Source organism: Dermacentor variabilis, chromosome 8 (assembly GCF_050947875.1).
Source record: "Dermacentor variabilis isolate Ectoservices chromosome 8, ASM5094787v1, whole genome shotgun sequence".
Lineage (NCBI taxonomy): Eukaryota > Metazoa > Arthropoda > Arachnida > Ixodida > Ixodidae > Dermacentor > Dermacentor variabilis.
The window spans coordinates 69,074,646-69,100,401 of record NC_134575.1 but is presented as its reverse complement, the minus strand read 5'-3'; the positions used below and the strand labels follow the sequence as shown (position 1 = coordinate 69,100,401).

Sequence of the window (25,756 nt, the reverse complement as noted above, 5' to 3'; positions counted from 1 at the left end):
GAGCAATGAGTGCTAGAAGGGATTAAATGGGAACCAAGAATCAGCAATGGAACTGAACAAAATGGTTTCTGGGGGGAATTAAATACAATAAACTTGGTTTTCGAGGGATTAATAACAAGATTATTATCTATACACCAGTTTGTAACCTTAGCCAAGTCATTATTTAGTTTAGTAACTAAGGACGAAATATTTTTATCGTAGTTAATTATGGTTGTGTCGTCGGCGTACAACACACATTGTGAGGACATTGTGAGCACTATTCCTACTTGATTCTCCAGATTCTCTGTTAGACTCCAAGTTTAAGCTCCATATGTTAGTGCTGGTATAATGCAAATATTGTAGACTTTTCAATTCACGGTTAACGGTACACCACCCGCCAATTTTTGATAATGCTCGCGATATGCGCTGTAACAAATACGTATTCTTCGGTAATGTTCTGTATCGTGACCAGGGCGATATACGAGTATTCGCACTAGTAAACAACCCTAAGCCCATCATGTCAAGACTGACTGGGAGAATATAGGATTGCATAGTAGAATATTCCGCTTGTATTTTAATATAAAACGCGTGCATTCCGTTAATACTCATATCATACAGAAAAAATATGAAACATTTTGATATACTTACTGGAATATTTATTAATGCCTGTCTTCTTTAGCGAACTCCCCAGCCCTGAGAAGCCAAACCTGTAATGTCTTGTGGAACCGCAACGATGCGGAATTACCAAAGACACTTAATTGCTATGATATAAATTTAGATAATTAGTAGCTTTTAAGCGATGAAGAACAACCTAAAGCAAAAAAAAAGATGAAATGACATACCTGTAGACATAATAGGGCTCGAAGAAAATTCTTCGGGAAGGTTATAGTACGGGTAGGCCATCTGAAATTCGGAGATGGGTCAGCTTTAAATTTGAAGGTGCACCAACTGAAATTTGGCCGAGGAAAAAATTGAAATTCGGGGTAGGTGGGCACACATACGGGGTTGAGCCAACATGAAATCTGGGGCTGTGCCAGCTCAAGTTTGGGGGTGCGTAATCACAAGTTTAGGTGTAGCCCAACTTGAAATTTGAAGGCGCGTCAACCTAAAGTGGGCAAGGGGACAAGTTGAAATTTGGGTATGAGACATGGTGAAATTTGGACGTGTATCAACTGAAATTTTTTGGTGGGCCAACAGATATTTCGAGATGGGTGAACCTAAATTTGAGGTGGGCAAGTTAAATTTGGGGGTTTTGCCATGAAATTACGGCATAGTTTTAGGTTGAAACCTGGCGGTTAGCCAAATTAAATTTGGGGTGGGCCAAGTAATATTTAGGGATGGGTCAACAATAATTTCTGTAGGCCAACCTAATTAGGAACAGCTCATTTATGCATGGTGCATTTATCACTTTATTCTGAAATAACCAATTTTCTTCGCGCTTTGAGTTTCACTTACTCCACTATGAACTTAAATTCAGGAGTGGAGGAGGCATGTCAAGCCACACGCACCGCCAAGGTTGGACCGCTCACCGCGGCGCCATCTATCGGCTCGCAGCAGAGCTACTAGGAGAACGCGGGCGTTGACGAACATACCAGGGACACTCGGCGCACGCAGTGTCAGCACCTTAATATATTTTTCTTACATTGTGATGGCATCGCATCGCGGCGGTGAACTCTCCCTTCACGGAAGGCCTCACGCACAACTGCGGCAGGTGCTCTTCTCTTTCAACCGCTCTGCTCCGATGATACACGCTCGTGCCTAGCGTTCGGCTCAATCGGTACGGTCAAACTGGAGGAGCTGGTTAGAACAAGAAAATGTGACAATTTTCTACAAAAGCCTAATCATTCTGTGCCACCGGAAAGGCCACGGGCAGAAGCGCATAAGCTACGTATAGCCAGTAAGCAAAACTAAGCAGAAACGAAGCCCCAGCTGAGCCCAACGATGCTTGTGGATTAGTTGGCAATTCTCACAATTTCTGCAGTTCCTTGTACAAATATGCAAGCTTCAACATGCACCCCAACTATACCCAATTTGTCATCGCGTACTTTTGCCATTTTGTCCTTTTTTGCAGCGAGTTTTCCTGCCACACTAGTGGGTAACGCGAAAGTACAATCGACAAATTGCGCCTTTTGTACAGATATAGCACAATGTTCACTCTGAGAACGCAAGTTATCATTGTAAATAAACCCGGGGAAAACTACAACGATATAGCGTAGGCTTCACTCTCAAACGTGTGAGCAGTACTTATGGATAGCGTGAATACTAGGAAAGACACTTAAAATGTAATTCGCGGATTTCTTGGCTTCTTTCAGCTTCCAAACAGGCCTTGAACTGGAAACAAAAGGAAATGGGACAGGCAACATTGGTGCTTAAAGAAATGGCGTCATATACAGAATAATGTCGTGTTTCAAAGCTAGAAATTTAATCTATAGAATAATCAATTTCATTTAAAAACGAATTAAATAAACCGTTCAACTTCTACAAAAATAAAGCTGGTTCCTAAAGAACTGTCAAAAGATCCATGTTTCTGAAATGTAATATTTGTTTACATATTGCGGTTCCTGAGCTCATAACTTTAATACTACGCTGTCAAATGTAGAACAAGTTCGAATATGATAGATGAATACATAGAATATTGTTGATAACTATTGTAGATGAACAGACGAGAGAACGAGTTCCTTATTAAGGAGAATAAAAATAATATATACTGTCGGCATACTTAACTCTGTTCAATTTCATATATTTTTTGAGTAATTTGTACTGAAATGCGGAGACCCAGCACTAAAAAAGAACAAAAGAGATGAATCCATGCTTAGGCACTCAATACACACGAACGTTTTTACCAGATATCAATGCAACACTATCCAACATACTATCTGATAAGGTTCGCGTGATCATGTATTAGTTACAGTCAGCAATCAATGCCAACTAGGGGCAGTGTTACGCTGCCTAATGTATAGTAATTATATATATATATATATATATATATATATATATATATATATATATATATATATATATATATATATATATATATATAGGAAGGCTCGGTTAGGATAGGATAGTTTGTTATACTTCTATCGGTTTTAAAAGCTATATATATATATATATATATATATATATATATATATATATATATATATATAGCTTTTAACACCGAAAGAAGTATAACCAACTATCCTAACCTAGCCGAGCCTTCCCAAAGCTAACCCAAGCTTTGTTTGTGGGAATCACGGGCCACTTCCGCAATTATCGAATACAACATTATATGGCTACGATTTGAACAGTGAATCTTCGGCATATCTCGGCACAGTTAATTTGATTTTTCTGCGGAATCAGCAGTGATAAAACTAGGCTTGCCTTGTTTGTCATTTCGGTTCAACTAAAAACAACCGTTTTCACTGTGTTTGTGCTTTATAGCTCGCAGTTATTCACAAAAGGTGTTCTCACACCGCAATTTTTCGATATCTACAAAACCTTGCGTTCATGTCAAATCAACTGAAAATAAAACATTAAAACTAGGTATACGCAATTATTGATTTTTTTCTTTAATATCAACTTATTAGTTTCAGCTATTTTACTTCCATACAATTTACCAAATTACTGTTTTGCGGTGCCTAATATTTCATTCATTCAACAATATATTGAACAAGAACAACTAATTGAGAACGAGTGAGATAGAGCAATCGATATAATAACTGTTTTAAGGTGAAAGTTGGATAGCTGAATTGTTGCGGCTGTTGATGATGGTCACCACTCCTTTAGCGGAGATTAATGGCAGATAGCTTGTGTGAAGTAATCTGGTTGCGAACGAAATTTTTAAGCAAAATTTGTGTGAATCTGTTTCGATATATAATTCGTCCATTTAAAAGGATGAATACTTTCCTTTAAAAGAAACGCATGATGCTAGAGTTACACTTCTTTCCTTTGTTGAACACAAAATACGACTATTATGGGTAACTTGCTGTTCCTCTATTTTATTAGTAAACATAACCGATTTTGTTAAAAAGGTTTGTTTACAATGTGTTAGCGTCTGAACAAGCACCTGAACCCCCCCCCCATTTTAGGATTTCCCAACAACTTTCCGACACCTTCTAGGTCACGAGTACAAAACTTCACCAAGAGATTGATGAGTGCTGCTTACCAACTGCCATTCTCTAATTTTCGAAATCGAAAATACGTGTCATCAATAAATAGGCATCCGAAGAACGTCACTGAACAAGTTAATAAAAAGGCAATAATGGAGGTCCCATATCCGTCATCTGTTCTTTAAGCAGCGTTAAGTTGTAGTCCAAATGAATTTGGTAAAGGAACATTGGTATCAAACCACATGATATCATGTAGAATAAATATTAGTATTAAATATGCTACTGCCGCTTTCGCTCGTATAAATCAGTTCAAGCAACATTGAACTCCAGCGACTTTTTGGCAAATGCCACTTGCTTCCAGATATACCCCGATTTTCCCTTTCAGGACTTATGTGATGATTGTAAATAAACCTGGTGAACTGTCTGCATCCACTTCAAAACGGCGCTGAAGTGCGTTAGAGTAAAACAATTTTATTGATGCGCCTCGCGTGTAGGTGTAGTGTAGGGTTCACTCTTAAAGTATATGAAGACACATGGACAGTGAATGAATTTCAAATGGTATGCGCAGATTTTTTGTCTGCATTCAGCCTTTAAAAAACCTTTCGACTGGAAACGAAGTGAAATTGGACAAGCAACCCTAGTGCTTAAACAAATGGCGTCATCTGCAGAATAATGCCGCTTTCTTTAAATAGACATTGATTCCAAACAATACTGCATTCCTTTAAAAAATTAGGCAAACCGGTGACTTTTAAGCAAATCGAGCTGGTTCCTAAACAAGTGTAAAAATATCCATGTTTGTACCATGTAACACAATTTCACGTTTTGCGCTCTGATGTGTTCATAATTTTAAAACTGAATTGACAAATTTACAATATGATGAAATATCGCAGATGACTACGAGCAATATTTTATAAACGATAGAAGGAATTCCTTATCAAGGCGATTAAAAAGTTGCATGTCCTGTTGGCCTTGTTAGCTTTGCTTATTTACATCATATTCTTTTTGACTAATTTGGGCTAAGACGTTGGGAGCCAGAAAAAAAACGCGTAATGCAGTAACGAACTTTGGCGTTCCTGCATATATATATATATATATATATATATATATATATATATATATTGCGACGAAACAGCCACCACAGTGTGGCTGCACAGAAGAGGAGGAAGACGACGTGGACCCTCTTGATATAGCATCGCCATTGTGGCCTTCCCTTAACTTCCTCTGAAGAAATGTATATAGCATTGGGTTACTGCTACACGTAACATTAATTTCGTGGAGGTGGACGTTCCCCGTACGCGTCATGGAGCTTCGCAGCGGTCGCAACGGCGACAGTGCAACTTCGGCTCCTGCTGGCGGCACTTCATCTACACAACCGTCCCCGCCTGCAGCACCGACCTACGTCGCCGTTCCCCCCTCGGGATCCTGGTGTTTTCAACGGAGTCGACAGTCCTGATGTTGATGACTGGCTGCGCTGATACGAACGTGTCAGCACCAGTCACTGGTGGGATCCCACTATTATGCTTGCGAACGTTCTTTTCTACCTCGACGGAGCTCCACTTGCATGGTTCCAGACTCACGAAGAGGAGATCTCGAACTGGGATCTCTTCAAAGGGAAGCTTCGCGACTTTTTTGGCAATCCGTTCAGTCGCCAACTCAATACCAAAAAATCCCTTGCCACACGTGTACAGACGTCGACCGAGTCCTAGGTGTCATACATTCGCGACGTCTTGGCCCTATGTGCCAAGGCTGACCCGACCATGTCTGAGGACGAGGATGTTAATCACGTCCTCAAAGGCATTGCTGACGACGCCTTCAATTTACTGGAATTTACGAACGTCACCAGCATCGATACGATCTTCAAGGAGTGCCACCGTCTCGAGCAGGCTAAAAGCCGCCGGGTATGCCAGCACATCACGCGACTTCCCAACAAAGCTGCTACGTCATCCTGTGACGACCTCTTCCACCAGCCTTCGCGATGTGACAACTTGACCCGCATCATTCGTCGTGAGGTCGAAGCGGAAAAACCGGCGGCCCCTTCGTTCCCATCACCTGATCATACTCCGGTGACAATCTCCTTGATACAGGCCGTCGTTCGTCAAGAGTTGTTCAACGGCGGCCTGCAATCCATTCGTTCCGTACGCTCAGAACCTCTCTCTCCACGCACGTGCCCACCGCGCTCTTCTTACTCTTATGGAAAGCGCAACCCCTCCGAATGGCGAACCGTGGACGACAAGCCGATCTGTTTTAACTGCTGACGCATTGGACATGTCGCTCGCCACTGCCGCAGCCGCAGCCGCTGGACTTCTCCAATATGCTATTCTCCTGATTACCACCCTCGCCCCTCTAGCGCGTCCTTTTCCTTCGCCCCTTCTGTGACCGCTCCGTCATGTGACCCTGCGACACCTTTGACACGACACCACTACTCCGCTCGCCTTCTCCCTCCCGTGGTCAATCTCGTTCACCCCCTTCACGCCGTGCTCCTTCTCCGACCTACTCGCCGCACCCCCGAACGGAAAACTAGATATTGCAGCTTCTGGAGGTGAAGTTGCAATGACGACATTGGCACGAAATCCTCGCTTCACATTACCCACGAACAAGAATATTTTGGACGTTCTCGTCGACAATGTTCCTGCGTGCGCGTTGATTGACACCGGGGCGCATGTGTCTATTATGAGTGCTGCTCTTCGCCGTCGGCTGAAGAAAGTTCTGACGCTCGCCCCGAACCGAGTTGTACAAGTCGCCGACGGAGGGACTGTCGCTATTTTTGGCATGTGCGCTGCCCGAATCACCATTGCTGAGAGACACACTGTCGTTCTCTTCACCGTCATCGAGCATTGCCCACACGAACACATTCTCGGTCTGGATTTCCTTGCCAATCAGTCTGCCCTCATTGCCTGTTCGGCCGGCTCACTTCGCCTTGACTTGCCTCTTCTTGCCGACCCTGTGTACCCACCTCCAAGCCGTTTGCGCTGCATTGACTTTCTTCACCTACCGCCCCACTGTGTGACACACGTCGACTTGTTGTCCTTACCAGCTGTACCTGACGGTAATTATGTGGTCGCACCAATTCAGGCAGTTACACTTACACGTGGTGTTCCCGTGCCGCACACTTTGCTGACAATTACTGGCAACCGCACCTGCCTTCCCTTTGTCAATTTCGCGCTAACCGCGCAAGTTCTGCCTCAGGGGATTTCATTGGCTATAATTAGCACTTTGCAGGATGATGAGATCCAGCCATTCACAGTGGAAGATCGTCACAGCTCAGCCCATACCGTGATGTCATCGCACGGTACTGACGTCGACATTGAGATGGTTTCCTCTGACCTTACACCTGTTCAAGCTGAAGCTCTTTGCCGCGTTCTTGAAGGCTATCGCGACATTTTTGACTTTGACAATCGACCCTTAGGTCAAACGTCCGTCGTGACCAATCGTATAAACATTGGCGATGCCAGCCCTATTCACCGACGTCCATATCGTGTTTCTGCGTCCGAACGAGCTGTTATCGAACAGGAAGTCAGAAAGATGCTTTTAAAGGACAATATCGAGCCTTCCTGTAGTCCCTGGGCTTCTCCCGTCGTACTTGTCAAAAAGAAGGATGGAACGTGGCGTTCTTGTGTAGATTATCGCCACCTCAACAAAATCACAAAAAAGGACGTGTACCCTTTGCCACGTATGCACGCTCTAGACTGCTTGTACGGTGCCACCTATTTTTCTTCTATCGTCTTACGGTCCGGCTACTGGCAGATATCCGTCGACGACATGGACCGAGAGAAGACTGCATTTGTTACCCCTGACGACCTTTATCAGTTCAAGGTGATGCCTTTCAGTCTATGTAACGTGCCCACCACCTTCGAATGAATGATGGACTTTTTGCTTCAGGGGTTCAGGTGGTCCACCTGTTTGAGCTATCTGGACGACGTCATCGTTTATTCGCCCACTTTTGACACGCATGTACACCGTCTTTCAGCGATTCTTGACGTGTTCCGCCACGCCGGTCTCCAGCTGAACTCGTCAAAATATCATTTCGCTCGCCGCCAGATCACCGTCCTTGGACACCTCGTGGACGCCCGAGGCGTGAGACCTGATCCGGACAAAATTCGCGCCGTTACGAACTTTCCTGTTCCGAAGTCCACCAAGGACGTTCGCAGTTTCGTCAAGCTGTGCTCTTATTTCCGACGCTTTGTGAAGGATTTTGAGACCATCGCACGTCCCCTTACCGACCTCTTGAAGAAAGACGCCCCATTTTCATGGGGACCTGACCATGCCGCATCTTTTTCGCACCTGACTACTCGCCTTACCACGCCTCCAATTTTGGCCCACTTTGACCCGTCTGCCTCAACGGAAGTTCGAATTAATGCCAGTGGTCACGGCATAGGAGCAGTGTTAGCACAACGCCAGAGTGGACATGATCGTGTTATAGCCTATGTGAGCCGACTTCTATCACCCACCGAGCGCAATTATTCAATCAGAGAGCGCGAGTGCCTCGCTCTTGTGTGGGTTGTTGCAAAGTTTCGTCCACACTTGTACGGACGCCCCTTCTGTGTCATCACTCATCACCACGCACTCTGCTGGCTATTCTCGCTTAAAGGGATACGGACACAAAATCTGAACATTTTACGATAATACAAAAAATGAGTCCTCAGTGTGCGAGTACACCGAAAACAAGTAGTCAGTTCGCTCATTTTTCAGTGGATGGCTTTATTTTTGGCGTTTTTGTGAGCGCGCGCAACGCCGCCCGGCCCAAGCGAGTTGGAAGGCGTGACGTCACGACACCCCCGTCGGATAGCCAGCCGGCCGGCCACGGTCATTCTAGTTGCGCCGCCGCCGCAATCGCGAGCATGGATTCGGGTTCTGGTGCCTCTACCAGCGATGAGTACACGTCTGTAGATGAGGACCGTTTCCAACTTAGCATGAAATATAATCGCTTACGGTTACGAGCCTTCCGCGTCAAGCGGCAAAGAAGAGCAGGCGGCCTTGAACGTGCCGGTCAGGCAGTCCGGGCCAGCAAAATGTTAATTTCTTTTTCTAGTAAACTTGAAGTGCAGCAGCATCAGTTCCTAAAATTATGTTACGTAGGATGCAAAATGCCTAGTTTCGTGACCCGCGTTGAGGCAGAAAGGGAGCTATTACGGCTGAATCGTAGGTAGCGTAGCTCGTCGCTTTGTGCTTACCTACGCTGTCGGCTTTCGATCGCTGTACACTTCGTTTTTACGCGACGAGGCACGGCATGTGTAGAATTTTCCAGCCGTTTCATAGCCCTGTGTTTACGGCTACTTTCTCATTCACGCCATTAGAAGCCATTTACTGGTTGAACTCGTTGAGATCGGCGGCTGCGCTAGGGATCCGTGGACCAGATCACTTAGCTACATCGATTCTGTGGCCATAGACAAAGGAAAGTCTTTAGCTGTGACATTTAATAGGGAAATGCTGCGCGAACAACCAAGTCATGAAACCCGACGCATGATTATGCAGAGACCTATGAAAATCCGTAATTTTTTGCTTGCGGTTGAAAAGCAACGTGTGAAACGGCAATGCAGATAAATGTGCTGCGCATTTTAGATTACTACACATGTATGCTGTTGTCTGGCGTTCATTCACTGGCTGTGTCTTATATATTTGATCAATTAAAAGAGCGCTCGTATGCTGTCGGTAAATATTAAACGCAGCGAGAGTGCACACAACATGACTATTTTGTTTTGTGATAAACACATGCATCCGCAGGGTAAACAATTTGTCACAAGCCGAGAATATCTGTTCTTGCACAGCGAATGAAAGGGTAATTTCCCTTCTTTCAACAGGCACTCCTGCCGTCACCGCTGCGGCTACATGCATACAGAAAGAGAGAGGATCTGTTGCAAGAACAACAAAAGTTGGCGAACACAGCTAACAGTTACGAATGCGTCACTAAGCACCCGCTCTTTGAATTGTATTGCCTCAACAGGAGCCTTTTGAGCGGCATGCCAAGGCTTTTGAGCACAGCCGGGCTAGCCCGGTCGCATAAGCATCGTTGACGAAGTGGTCCGCGCAAGTGAAGTCATTTTTTAGAAGTCTCCATGCTGGGTGTCGTGGCTGACAGGCACGTATGCAAAGTTCACGCACCTTGTCTCTGGGAGACGTGCGCGACGGCGTGTCACGACCGATAATGCTGTTATGACAGCCGTGGGCGCAGTAATGCCTGGGCATTTTCTTCCGCTACGAAGAATGCTTCAATACCGATCGACGACCGTGCGAACACGCGTGTAAGATGCACCACCTGCATGGAGAGCTGACGGGGATAATGTTTCAGACAGACGACGTGCGAACATAGCCGACGGCGATAAACAAACGCTGCAAGGGACCGACACTCCGGAAAGACTGCGCCGGCTGTGGATGACCCTGGCCGCGCGCGCGCGGGCACGCGGGGGTGTCATGACGTCAACTTTCAGCTTCTCCCGGCGGCCGCTTGGAGGCAAGGCGCAACAGAAAATCGCAAAAGAAAGGTGTTTCTCGTTCTTTTTTTCTAAGCAGCTTGTTGTATTCGTCATTTTTAACAGTTCAACTTTTGTTCTGACGCAGAAAACCACCCACCAATTTTTGTGTCCGTATCCCTTTAAGGACCCCAGAGGACGACTCGCTCGCAGGGCATTACGCCTACAAGAATATACCTTCTCCGCGGTATATAAGACGGGACGCTTGCACCAGGATGCAGATTGTTTGTCCCGCTACCCTGTCGATGAACCGGCTGATGCGGACGCCATCGCTTGCGTTTTCTCTGTGTCCCAGTTGCTTGAAATCGGCAACGAGCAACGCCGCGATCCCTAATTACGAGCCCTCATCGACCATCCGGAGTCAACGCCTGGCGACGCCTCTCTTCGGATGTTTCTCCTTAAGGAGGGGACATTATACCGCCGCAATCTCGATCCACACAGCCTTGACCTTCAGCTCGTGATTCCATTGCACCTGCGTTCGACTGTCCTCCAACAACTTCACGACGTTCCCTTGGCTGGACACTTTGGCGTCTCGCGCACATACGACCGTGTATGGCATCGATTCTTTTGGCCAGGTCTCGCCCGCTCTGTGCGGCGCTACGTTGCCGCTTGTGAGCTCTGTCAGCGCCGGAAGAAGCCCTCCACACCTCCAGCTGGATGTCTCCAGCCCATCGATATCCCACCGGAACCCTTTTTCCGTGTTGGTCTAGACTTGCTCGGACCGTTTCCTCTCTCGGGCTCCGGAAATAAATGGGTCGCCGTCGCTACTGATTATGCTACGCGGTACGCAATCACCACAGCCCTTCCGACAAGTTGTGCTACTGACGTTGCTGACTTTCTGCTCTATGACATCATTTTAGTGCACGGTGCTCCGCGCCAATTACTCACTGACCGTGGCCGTAGCTTTCTGTTGGCAGTCGTCGAGGACGTCCTGCGCTCCTGCTCGACAAAGCACAAGTTCAGCATGTCCTACTACCCACAGACCAACGGCCTCACGGAGCGCCTCAACCGGACCTTCACCGACATGCTTTCGAAGTACGTTGCGACTGACCACCACGACTGAAAACTTCACTTACCATATGTGACGTTCGCGTTTAATTCATTGCGTCACAACAGCGCCGGCTATTCACCATTCTATCTCCTATATGGCCGAGAACCCGTTTTGCCCTTAAACACTTTGTTGCCCTCGGCCACACGTTCAACCACTCGATACGCCCGCGACGCAATCGCACACGCCGACCACCCGCGCCAGCTCGCCCGCGCCCGTCTCGACGCCTCACAGGAGCATCAGAGACGCCTCTATAATTGTCACCATCGCGACGCGCACTTTACTCCGTGTTCTTTGGTGCTTCTCTGGTCCCCCATTCGACGTGTGGGCCTTTCTGAAAAGCTGCTGTCGCGCTACACTGGCCCATACCGTGTGGTGCGACAAGCGACCGATGTCACGTATGAAGTCGTCCCCGCCGACCTCTCAGCGTCATTGTCGGCTGCAAGTGACATCGTTCACGTGGCGAGACTAAGGCCATACCATACACCTTTCACCGCGGATATGTAGATTAAGCACCGGGACGGTGCTTTTACTGCCGGGGGTGATGCTACGAAACAGCCATCATAGTGTGGCTGCACTGAAGAGGAGGAAAACGACGTGGACCCGCTTGATATAGCGTCGCCATTGTGGCCTTCTGTTAGCTTCCTCTTAATAAATGTATAAAGCATTGGGTTACAGCTACACGTAACAATATATAAATAGATATATGTATATATCTATATATACACACACATGAACGCCAAAGTTCGTCACTGCATTACACGTTTTTTTGTATATATATATATATATATATACAAAAAAACGTGTAATGCAGTGACGAACTATATATATATATATATATATATATATATATATATATATATATATATATATATATATATAGATCAGGAGCGTTTTTTCACATAATCAGCACCCCCTAACCATCATTTACGAAGCACTTGAAAATTTGCTACTGGATCGCAATCCAACGGTATTTTACCGTTTACGTTTCCGCTACGGCAATTTTGCACCTATAAATAATCATATACCGGGCATTAAATATCACGTACATTGGGATGTAAACTTAGGGCTTAGCCCGTTTTAAAATTGAAAAGCTTGACTCTTTGCTCTTTTGCTCGAAAATTTGGCTGAAAACAACTTTTCTTAAAAACGCCTGTTCCCTTAAGCTGACGAGTTACGCAAGCTGACATTTTCACGGCGGGAACTGCAAAGCGCGAGGCGTTCTCCGCAGCGTGAGCGTGTAGGGCGAATCCCGCGCGTCGTCGGCTGCAGGGCCTCCCGAGACGACACAAAAGCTATATCGTCGTTGTCCACGCAGGTATATGCGTAGTAAATAAATATATTACTTATGTGGTCACTCCATTTATGAAGAAAATTTAGCATAAGCTGTAGTTGTAATGAACATTCCAACGTGCAGCCGAACGTGCCCGCTTTCAAATGCGCAGAAGAAATGTAGCGGAAACCTACTTAGCTACTCGTTTAACTGCGACATCTGTAATTTACATGCTCAGAATTACCGATATACACCGCAATATAACTTTCTACGGCAAGTTTCTAAGGCAACACCGCATTCACAAGAGGCGCTTTTGTCACGCCTTGAACCATCGAACTTATGGCTGAGTGGTAGCGTCTCCGTCTCACACTCCTGAGGCCCTGGCTCGATTCCCACCCAGCCGTTCTTGTAAGTCGTTTTTGTTTATGAATGGCCCTCTGGGATTTTTCGCTCACATCCAACGCCGCCGACGACGACATCAGCTTTTCTGCGACACGAGCACCTTAACGCTGTCGCGTTGAAAGGGGGGCAGGCAAGTGCCACGCTTGCCTCCCCCGGTAGATACATTTATGGTTTCCACTCCTGCAATGTGTATTTCTCATGAAGATTTACGAATATTTAGCTGCGTGTTATTATTTTATTGACATTGCATTTTGGTTTTCCTGTACATTCGAAGCACGAAATAAAAGTTTTGGGCCGCGATGTCCTAGCGATGCCTTTTCTAGATGCTAATATCCTTCGCACTATTCGCGTTTGTTATGGTGCCGGGTCGCTCCGCCCCGGGTGGAGCTTGCGGCGCGGTCACTCGCGATCGCGAAAAGCGCCTAAAGGCAGCAGCATTGGGGACAGGCATCGCTATAAAATCAGGGCTTCATTCCTAAGATCAGTAGAACATAATGCATTCTGGCAAATGCAGCTTATTTTATTTAGAATCGCCTAGAAGTTTTTTGCCATTTAATTTCTGTGTTTTTAATACACTTGAAAACGTTGCACCAGATGTTGCTCCTACGTAAAGCTTACACACACGTGTGTCTCATTTCGTGAACCGAATGTTTCTAGGTACATAATGTGAAAAATAGCTTTGTGCATGTGCGGATTTTTTAGTAAGTTTTATGAAATTGAGCATACACCTTAACTTTGCAGTTGCTGATGAATATACAGATTCTGCTATCTTCTTTCCGAATTCTTACGTTTCCCTTTATGTCTTCAGGGACCGCAGTACGAACAATAAAGCTGTATTTTCCCTGAAAAGGATGAGACATTGCAAAACACATATACGGCTTCCTGAAATACCATATATAGGTAACAATGAAGTTAGAGCGATTAAAACTAAACGCAATCATTTTATCCAAACTAACAAATGCTGCTTCCAATGGGCTTCGCTTTTTTTGCTGAATGATTGCAAGAGACAATTACCGCCAATATGTGTAATTTAAGGATTTCAAGTACAGAAATATTGCGAAAACGAAGTACATGGAAATGTGCAAAACTCATAAACCTTTAAAATCCAGAAAACAGCATTTGAGCAAACTAGGAAATACCATGTCCAGCAACGTCAGCAAAAGCATTCGTCATATTCTAGGAGGTGTCCACGTCTATTCGTCCGATCTTTTGAGCGTAGTTATCTAATCTGCTGAACGTAAGTGAACATGGCATTTTAGCATGCTATTGCCAATAGAAGTTCATAAAATAGAGTGGAATTGAAACACAAATTCAAGGTAGTAGTTTAAATATATATCCTGAGCTCGTATGCCTGAGCTCAGGAATACGATCCTGATCCTGAGCTCGTATGTTTTTGAGAAAATATTGCTCTCTGCCTTGTTTTAACTTAGCTTTCTGTTCCGACAATGTAACAATTGTATATTTTTCAAGACATAGTGTCTGTTTTTGGTGTGTTCTGCACGATCATGGGACAATACGTAGCCGCCGAGCAAAGACCACCTGCATTGCATACATATTCATTCAACTGCTTGAAGTTTGCAAGATAGGGGAAGCGAAAGGCTTACTTTTCAGTTTTAAATAACAAATGATACGCAAGCGTCGAACAAAACAAAGTTATCTATTCTGTTCGGAAGCCCTTCACAGAGGACATCGCAGAGAACGCACCTGCAGCTGAAACCAATTTTGCGGATTCGTGGCATAAAAATGCGTCTTGCTTAGGTGAACTTTACTGTGAACCAAAAGCGACTCACCGGCCAAAATGTCCGCCCGGCTCTTGGCTTCCTTCGCACTATATATATTCGTGTTCACAATTCACGGTAAGTATATCACACACTGCAATACTTACTATTAACAACTCAACTTCATTACGATGGTAGACATGGTGCAGAATTAACAAACGGATTGGGCTGTCGTTTTTGTTCTGATTTATTACCTGATACCTCTTCAGTGACCAAAGCCAGACTGATGCCCAATTTTATCAAATTTAAGTATGATACCTCCCGGCACATCTATTTTTTTTACAAGAATGCAAAGAACGGTGTCGGCATTCTTTCTAACAGCATCAATAATTCTTGAAATCAGTACACTTCCAGTCCCTATCGAAAAATCTCATATAAAATTATACAAGCCACGCCTACGTTCTTACGAGCGAAGTATACATTCTTAGGAGCCACGTATCCATTCATACGTGCCACGTATCCGTTCAGTATGTGCCTCGTACGAAAGCATACCTGCCCCGAATCCATTTATATGTGCCTTGTATAGAACAACACGCGCCACGTATAGAACTAAATTTGCCTATTCATTTTTTGTGCCTTAAGTGTAGATTCATGTACACCTTATGTGCTTACGTGCGGCCATGTCTGGACCCAAGCGGACGACATGCAACCATCAGGCCCAAGTAGCTCTCCTAATGCAGACTTGTTCGTGTTTTGTAAGAGCTTTAACGCACATTTGCATGGTACAATGTTTCTACATATATTGTAGAATTAACTCTGTAAGATCCCTTGAATAGGTATGTATGCCAAATATTTGCGCAGCCAAAGCTGTTCCTTAATACAGCTAGCCTGTAAGATATTAGGAAAAATAATTACAAAATAAGTTTTTCTCCGATAAAAAATTACAAAAGTGTATTGCTGCCTCACTCTTATTCTGCACAAGTTGTTGAAAGGAGAAATATTAGGTGAGAATTGTGTTAAGTGGGTGTAGGTATAGCTTTTGTCATGAAGCTGCTGAGTAAAGGAAATTATAGAGAGGTAATCGTAGCATGAAAAAACTTCAATGATTCCACGTGGTGATAGGAAATGAGAGTGTCAAGCTGTATATTTCAAAGATCGGAGCCATTACAATGGAAACCATGGAAAGAGAGCTGTTCTTGCAACTTATGACAGAAAACGAGAGCTTAATTATCATATTGCTTGCATTAACACAAAAGTTTCAATTATCATGGATTTACGCATGTGCTTGCCACTTTACGGGATACATGACAAAGCTGCTTCATAAAGGGATGAACGAGAAGTAAGGGGGTTAACCAGAAGCTTAGCACGCGTAATGCGAAGACGTGGGATCGTTCCGCGCCTGTGGCAAATTGTTTTTTCATCCACTTTCATTGCCGTAGACTTATCATTTCTTTAATTCAGTTAGTAAGTACAACTAACTTCCTGTATGTTGCCCTTACCGTCTACGTTTGTTGGTTTCTCTCGATATATATAAAATGATGATACATTGTATATATATATATATATATATATATATATATATATATATATATATATATATATATATATATATATATATATCCAGTTTGTCTCAATTTACAAGTAAAATTTACTGCTTAAAACCTCTAATATGCAACTCTTATAATAATAACGGAACATCAATGGCTAATATTTTCCTTCGCACAAGCAGAAGTCCCACGGGAAATGCCTAAACAGCGGCTGACAAACAACTCGGTGTATACAATGTTTGTGTTATTCTGGAGTCCCTCTTCCACGTGATTGAAAAATATGAAGCTCTAGCAAAAAGTTTTTACAAGATGTATTAGTGTAAGGACTAATGAATGCATACCATTCCAGTGCTTTGTAGAAATGCATGAAACATAGTGGTTATGATGAATTAAAGTTTGCGGTTCTCGCTTTCATAATATCAATTTCGAGTGATGTGCAGAAAGGTGCTGCTCCTACGTAACATTTCTGTTTCAGAATTTTTGCTTTTGCTTATGTACTAAAGATTACAAAAGGACCCACTAAGAATTTAACAACGTGAAGGGAAGAAAAGGCAGATATTTGCTAAACACAAACACTCTGCTTACGATGGCTTGGTAAATCTGTAACTCGGAAATAGACACGCATGTTCACTAAGTCTGTCAATTTAGCAGTAGTGGCATTACAGGAGCTTATTTTACCTTCAGCAGATGGCTGCTCAAGTCACGACCTGTACCATTGTGCAGACAAATGCATATAAGCATCCTGCATACAGAACAATATGGTAGCAAATAAAAAGACACTTGCCAAACTAGCAAAGTTTTGTCAAATTGTATTCTTTCAGCGCAGGCTGAACTTGTTTATTTGTTTCACGACTTACGGAGGAGGAAGCGCCAACTAGTGCGGACGCGCGAACATCGGCTCTCGCTTCTGTAAATGTTTTCGGTCGGAAAAACGCCTCATATTCAGCGAATTCTCACACCATTCGACGCAGTTCTTCTAAAGTATCACGCAGACACCACATTTTTGGCGGTCGGTGGTAATTTCACCATTTATAGGGACTTTTATCCCGACCCCGTTGCACGGTTGCTAGGCCTATTCGGCTTGGCCTACTTTCCCGGAGAAGGCACGTCGAAACCTAGCTCTAGCACGCCGCCGTGCACCTGTTACTCCTAATGTCCATGCAAGTGACGGTCGATGGGGAGGACATCACCCCCGAAGAGTGACTGCTGTCCGGATGGGCCACGGCCATTTCAAATCGCACGTCGAAAAGCCACCCTTGCGTGAGTGGTCGGGCAAGTTCGATACAAAGTGGCAATGGCCATGGCGGGTCTCACACCCCCGCCCCAAACGGCGTCAAGAAACACCTCGCCGTGGCGTCAAGGCTCCCCCACTTACCAAGGAAGCACTTTAAAATGGTCCCCCCCCAGAGACGGGATGAAAGTCAGAAGGGTCAGCAAGATCAAGGGGACACAGGCACTGGTCATTGCGGCGCAGCTCGCCCCTGTTGAAACGGAGGGGGTCATCGTCCGCCCCAACGCGCTCCAATACATCTAACTCGTGAGTACGCCGATGAAGAACTCCCGGGCATACGCTGGGGTGAAAACTCTACTCGTGGGGTCAACTCGATAGGAAGTCAACTCATACTTGGCGACGCCGGATAACATGTGCTAGGGGATCATGTGAGGCGTCGACCTGTACTTTGATACCAACCAGCTGCGCGTCCTGATCATCCAGCCAAGGAATCGAAATGCCCCCGCAGTGAAACACATCAACTACACCACCACCATGGGCGTTCATTTTGACAGACTCAAGGTGCCGAACTACGTAATATGCGGTGCCAGCATGCTTAGCTGTAAGCTCTACAGACGCCAGACGGACGTTTGCTTCGCCTGCGGGAGGCTGGGTCACCGCGCCGACGTGTGCCCGGCCCCGGAGAAAACTATTTTCAGGGAATGTGGAGTCGCGTCCTGCGCGAAAGAACACGAGGGCTCGCTCAAGTGCGCCCGCTGCGGGGGGCCTCATCTGACGGCGGACAAGGCCAGCAAGCAACGCTTCCAAGCGCCCTACGTCATCCTTCGCAGGAGGAGGCAGCGAAAGCGTGCGGCGAAAGCACCTGCGCCGCAGGTGACGCCCAGCTGCCAAGCACGTGATCCGAGCATGCCCAGGGCGTCCTAGAGGGGGCGCTCCGCCAACGCCTGCAGCCCGCTGCAGCCAGTCCGGAGGATGCTCCCGCTTCAGGGAGCGCTCTCGCTCGAGGGTCAGGATCCAAGTGACCACTTGGGCCGATCGATTGACGCAGAAGCCCCCAAAGGTAACGAAGGGTTTCCCACCAGAGCAGAGCAATCCTAGAGTCGTTCACTTAGAGCAGGAGAAGGCGCAGCTCAGAGCCGCGTTGCAGCAGCTAAGGGCCGAGTTCGAGTCCTTTCGCGAGTTAGGTTCGTCCGCGCCGCTCCCAGGTAGTTCCCCACGGAGGCGCTGGCACTTGCGAGCTCCGCCAGGAAGCGCGCCCTCGCAGCCGCCGGTGTGGGCGAAAGGGACCTCGAAGAATTCGAAAGCGAGATGAGGAACTCCATGAAGGAGGTTAGTGAATCAGTGCGCAGCCCCCAAGGGTCAGTCATGAGCTTAGAAAAGCAGTGGATGCTCTCACGAGTGGGCTCAACAACCTCGAAACTAGGGTCGGCCTCGGGGAGTCGACTCCCGGTCAGTGGTACGCGGTTAGAAACGGTCTAATTTAGAGGCGGAGTGTTGCGAACGCGGTTCCCTATATGCAAGGACAAGCAAACACTCCAAACATGGCTTGTCAGGATAACGAATTCCTAATCTGGCAGTGGAGCTGCACCGAATTCTCTCCTACAGCAGTTGGTTCGTTCACGCGAGCGCAAATCGCACGTCCTTTTAATACAGGAAACTCTCAGGGAGATAGTTTCGCCGCAAGGTTAGCGGTCTCATTCTGTCTTTGGCGCGGGCAGGAGGGGCATTTGCTTCCTCGTGTCCGAGCGATGCTCATTTGTCCTACACTCTATGCGCATGCATCGAAGCAAGGTCGAGCATTCGCTAAGTGAAATAATTTCCAAGGCCCGAGTAAAATCCAACATCTTCATTCTGAACATATACAGTTCTCATAGGGGCCAAAGCCTCCACTCCCCACTGGTGGTTGTGGGCAACTTCAACGCACCGCAACCACGAATGACTTACCCGTCGTCGACTGCGAAGTTGACTGACCTCTGGTTAACGGCTTCCGATCACGAGCTCGCACTCGTGACAGACCCATCCTTCTACACCATAAAGGGTACTTCGATCACCAGGGACTCCACGCCGTATGCCACTTTCGTCAAGGGGTGGGGCCCACTTCGTGAAGTAACCTGCACCTGAACTTAGGTAACGATCACTTCATCCTGGCGACTTACTTTGAGGTGTCGAACAGGACCCCGCGAATTTGGGGTCACAGATTGGGACCTCTGTCGCAAACTCAGGAAGGAAAAGATAGTGGATGACACAGACTTAAGCGATCAGTTGTCGCAATTGAAAAGGGATGTCGAGTCCACCACCAAGACGGTCGGCATGGAAACCAAGGTGGCCAGAATGGACAAGTGTCTTACCCACCTCTTGGAGGCCCAGGCTGCTCTACTGGGCAGGTGGAAGGGGCCATGGCTCAATTGTTGACTCCGTACGAAAATAGCTGAACTCGATCGCACCATTGAGGAACACTCTTATGCGGTCGCCAAGAAACAGTGGGACCAGATTTGTAATTCGGTTGACGCTCAAATGCGCACTGGAGGCAAGGGGAGCCTCCTTAAGCAGCTCCTAGACGAATCGACCTCCACGTCCAACCAGAGACTAGCTATGAAGAGCGTTTTGCATGAAGCCAAACGGGAGGGCTCCACGGTGGAGGACATTATCCAGTCGTTGGCCGACAGTCATCAACCCACGGGCGCCTGGGGCGACGCGAATTACCCCTGCTACCGGGGCCTCGTGAGGGAGGACACGGACGCCCCTTTCTCTAGAAACGACGTCAGGGAAGTCATTTTTAATCTTAATGGCCGATCAGCCCGGGGGCCGGACGCCATTTCAAACAGACTACTTCGCAATCTCCACGAAGAGTCCATCGCCACGTTAACAGACTAGATCAATCGCGTGTGGGACTCGGGTGTTGTTGTGGACGATTCGAAGCTTGCTTCCGTAGTTCTCATTCCAAACCCAGCTCGGAGTCACAGCCTAAATACCTCTGAGCCATCTTGGCCACTTCGTGCGTTGGAAATGTCGCGGAACATGTCGTTCATAACCGGATATATAGGTACACAGGTGAGCGTGAACTCTTCCTCTACAACACGGTGGTATTTCGCACGTCACTGTCAACTCAGGTTGCCATGAAACTTACTAAACACTACATCATCGATAGGGACACCCGACACATCAGGGGTATCCAAGCACTGGATCTCGAAAACGCCTTCGATAACATTTAGCATAGGCACGTCCTTGTTTGGTTTCGGACATGGGCCTTGCGTTTACGTTCCATGGGTTCTTCAGTTCGTTCCTTCAGGGCAGGCGCTGTGGATGAGGGGGGGGCCCCTCAGTGGTCGGTCTACTCACCGCTTCTCTTGAACGTCGCCATGCGAAGCCTCTCCGCGCGTTTCTCCGAGGTGGACGGTGGAGGGCGTTAATCACGCTCGTTACACCGACGACCTCACGGTGTGGTGTGACGGCGGCAGTAAAGGCAGAGTCGAGGAATCACTACAGGTGGCCCTCATCTGCACGGAGGAGTAGCCATGTTTTTCTGAGCGGAATGTAAACATGATAGTTGCCTTGTGAACTGCAAATGGCAACAAGAGGAAGGCCGCATATATATATATATATATATATATATATATATATATATATATATAATATATAGCCATGGAAATGTGACGGTACGCCATACGCATCGACTATCATCAGAAAGTATGGAAACCTCGGACAAACCAGCTGCTTCAAGAAACAGCGGCGGATGACTCTAGCTTAGAGCCATAGCCTACGCCGGGATGTTCTAGCATTTATGTCATCAAACCACCATGCTAGCGTGTGGGCCCTGACAGTCCAAGTACCAATTTCCAAGTCATCAGTTTGGTGGATTCTAAATGACGGCCTTTCACCCGTATTACCTTAACTAGCACCAATGCTTAGAAGATGGCACCCTGTAAAATCCCCTAGATTTCTCGAATTGGTCCTCGTAAAAGCCCATGAGTCCCCAGACTTTTTGAGCAACATTATCTGCACTGATGAAGCCAATTTTCGCATACACGACTAGGTAAATTTCCACAATGCATACTATTGGAGGGACTCCAATCTACACTGGGTAAAGCGCAATCAGCACCAGTACCAGTGGTTGCTCAATGTGTGGTTCGGAATCTACGCCGGTGCTATAATCGGTCCCGTCTTCGATCACACAGCTACTGTACAGCGTAAGGTCAACGAAATCCTTGGAGTGGTGCATGACTTGCTCAGCGATGTCCCGCTGTTATCTCTTGCACTTCTGTGGTACCAGCAAGATAGGGCACCCGCACACAGTGGCAGCCCTGCACGAAAGTGGCTGGATGCCACTTTTCATGCGCAATAAATTGGAAGGCACGGGCCTGTAAACTGGCCGGCTAGGTTGCCTGACCTCTCTCCACTCGATTTCTTTCAATGGACTTATGTAAAAAATTCTGCTTACAGGATCGAGGTTGATGTCAGATTAGTTCAAAACAAGGGTATCGGGTGTCTGCCGTAGAATTCCCGCGTGGCTCAGCAAGAAAGGGACTGAAGATGTAATAAAACGGACACGGTACTGGGTAGCTGCAAAAAAACCTATTTTAACACGTCCCCTAGGCTGGTGTTCAACGGAGCTTGTGAATTCATGGATTAAAGAGGGCACACTGAAATCAGGCGCTTCTTTCTTTTTTTGCAGAGATCCCGATTGCCAATTCGGATCATTTCGAAGTCATAAATTTACATTCTTGAACGAATCAGTTTTGTCTTTTCTGTACACCTTTGTCACTTCCCCATCTGTTTATCTCTCTTTTATTTTTTTGACACGACCCTGTTTTTCCAGCACGTATGCACTTTCATGAAAAATGAACTTTCATTTCATGAACTACAGGCGGCTACTCAACTGCACTGGAAAAAATATGACGATATTTTCTTAGAGTAGCGCAACTGCACTTTTGTTAAGTCTTGGTGCATGATTGTCGAGGAACACTGTATAATTCACTGAGTAACTAAAATGAGGCCAGGCTAGATTCACTCGAAGTCACAATCAACAGCAGTCATGCACAGCAGCGCTCATACTCGGACTCGCAGAAAGAGAGAGAGAGGCTGCAGTATCGTGGGCAAGGTGAAGCAGTATTAGACATAGCCAAGTAGCCAAGTATGCGACGATTACACGAAAGAATATATATATATATATATATATATATATATATATATATATATATATATATATATTTATATATATATATATATATATATATATATATATATATATATATATATATATATATATATATATATATATATATGTATATATACATGTATGACAAGGATGCCACATTTCTATGCTGACCACCTGATGTGTGTTTACATTACTCCAGTGCTAGTCTTATTATTGTCGACAGATATATTTAGGTAGGCTTTGCTGGAATCATTTTTAAAGAACAGCAGGGAAATAATAAATGCAAATACTGACACGCTGTTTATAATACCTACATATTGATTGCCTAAAAAGCCAGGGGGAAATTTTGGTAGTCCACACATTTTATCCTGATGGCTGGCTATATTATGCAACTAGCAACTTGGTTCATCGATGGCTGCACTGCCGCTCTACAGTCGCCTTCTTTATATAGGTCTGTAATAAAAAGCCAACACACTTGCCCTCGCACAAAACATAATATGTAAAGATCTTAAACAATTCAAGCGCTATCCACATAGTAAAACCAAATAGGCTTGTTGCTAGGGCGTTGCTACATCCAATGCATATAATTTATTGGTTGTTAGGATATTCTTTTTACTATCGGTGGAGGTTAGCATTACTACCAATGGTTGTTAACATCGACAGAATATGTGGGCAAAAGAATGAGACAACACGACAGAAGTTGGTCATTTATTACATTAAAATACCTCGTACTCAGTGAAGTAAACTTGGTCTCTCTAAATGTGCCCTGTTGAGCTTGCGAAGAAATGCTATGTGGATGCACCCAAGAAAACACAAACGAAGAGTCAGGCTTTTTTTTCATCTGCTGTAATTAGTGGTACAGATCGAAGTGTCATTTAATCTTTCTTTCATGCCTGTAGATTACGAGTTGAAATCTGAAGCCCCAAGAAAATGTTGATTCTCAGAGGCGCAAACAATTTAGCAATGGAATCGAGAACGACAAAAAGTGACAATTTTGAAACCTATTAACATATACTGGCGCTTGAGAAGTGGGATGCTAATTGCAAAATAAACGAGTGTGCGAGGCAAACAACACCCACACGAAGTTTTTGATGCACGCTACGCGGCGTCGGAGTCAAATTTGAGCTGAACACAAACGACGCCATGAGCACGTCGAAAAGCTGAATATCCTTCCGTGAGCACTGGAGCAACTGATCGATTTAAGCAGGCTTGAAAAGAGAAAAATATATCGCAAACTGTAACTCCAGCAAACACAGCAAATTCGTTTAGTCCTGCGCCGCGGCTCCTTGTCTAAATTTTGTACCGAAATGAGAACTATGCGAATGACGGTTTGCAAATGGGCCATGCGTAACAAATTTATAGAGAGCACCCATACTCAAGGAGTACCAAGGAACTGCGATGGACTGACCGACTACTGACTAAATCAACCTCGTGAATAAATATTGAAATAAAACAGGGGCAGAAAAACCGAACCTAACTGGAGGCATCACATCGACCGACTTAAATATTTAAAGCTAAACTGTTCATGTAGGCAAGCTATATAGGTAATGAATTGCCGTAGTTTGTCATTTACAGTGTTTCAGGAAATAAGCTATACTCTGGAACAATATACTAAATCAGTGCAAGCATCATTCAAAAAATGGCAATGCAGCTGCCTTCTGTTCATCACTGCTCCAAACCTTATTCTGAAGGATTTTTACTAATAAAGTTCCCTTTGACTGTGACGCCACAATAATGAGCAGTTATAGTAGGCAGGCACATGTATGCAGTTTGTTAAGGCGATCGTATTTTTGCAGCTGCCTTCTTAAGGAGTTCAAGGTTACAGGTATTTAGGAGTGAACGACACTATGACGTATATAGCCACCATCATATATGCCGTTAAACCACAAATGCTATTTCCAACTAGAGTAGCACGAGCCTAACCAGAAAAGTAAGTGGCAGCATCATGAAGTCACAGACGAAAAGCATTTGAAACATCCCTTCTCTTAAAGCAGCTTCGGAAACTCAACTCAAAGGTTGTAAAGATGGATTTTGTTTTGGCAAATTATAATTTGCAGGTTATTTTCAGCAAGATAAACTCGTTTTGAAACTGGATTGATGCCTTTCTTAACTATTTTAAAGGCTTTCGTATCTTCAAAATTTCTGACGCTAAGTATCACGAATAAACAAGTCACTGGGTAACTTTTAGTGGAAGAGTTTTAATTAATAGTTATGACTTTCTTGTCAGGCTAATAAAAATTACCATAACTATTTGCATTTTATTGTGTATTGCTACTCTTAGACATTGATGTCTAGGATATTTCATCATTATCCTTTTTTGCAAGTTATGTCCTTAGTTGATCCATCCGAAAGTTTCATCCCCACCTAACATGCTTAGACGTAGTGAAGCTACGCAGCTGCGAACAGTGATGCCAGATAATTAATGGGAAACTTGTCAGCAGCACTTTTCTAGGTCCAAAGTACTATGACACGTCTATATAGCTATATGTAAACTCCTGTTTGCATAATTTCGACTATGATTCTGCCTAGCTGGCGTGCGCTCCTTAAGTGAAAATCACAATTCCGAAAAGGCATTGTGCTTGCGGGACTTTAATAAAAGGAGTTAGCATGGAAGAGAGCCTTCAAATTTATAGATATCTTTATTTATTTATTGTATTTATTGATTTAATGGCATCAAATATTTCAGGAGCACCAACATATCGCAGAATTCATCGGCTACATATGTGCCATACATAAGCAAATATTCATGTGTACTCCTGCCTCTCAGCTGAAAACTGAATTCATGCAAACATTTGCATATATTTATCACGATATCAATCAATATTGGCAAATATTTATCACGTATTTA

At 45.2% G+C, this 25,756-nt stretch overlaps 2 protein-coding genes across 2 annotated transcripts in view; both read left to right on the top strand.

Annotated features, from left to right (window-relative positions):
• The window catches only part of LOC142591086 (uncharacterized), a 325,077-nt gene that overhangs the window by 213,016 nt on the left and 86,305 nt on the right, over window positions 1–25,756 (top strand). The gene's annotated exons all lie outside the window — the stretch shown is intronic.
• The window catches only part of LOC142590752 (uncharacterized), a 41,875-nt gene continuing 34,837 nt past the window's right edge, over window positions 18,719–25,756 (top strand). The window contains exon 1 of the mRNA XM_075703180.1: window positions 18,719–18,813. Coding sequence (XP_075559295.1) covers window positions 18,726–18,813 — 88 coding nt within the window. The 5' untranslated portion in view covers window positions 18,719–18,725. The remainder of the gene's footprint in view (window positions 18,814–25,756) is intronic.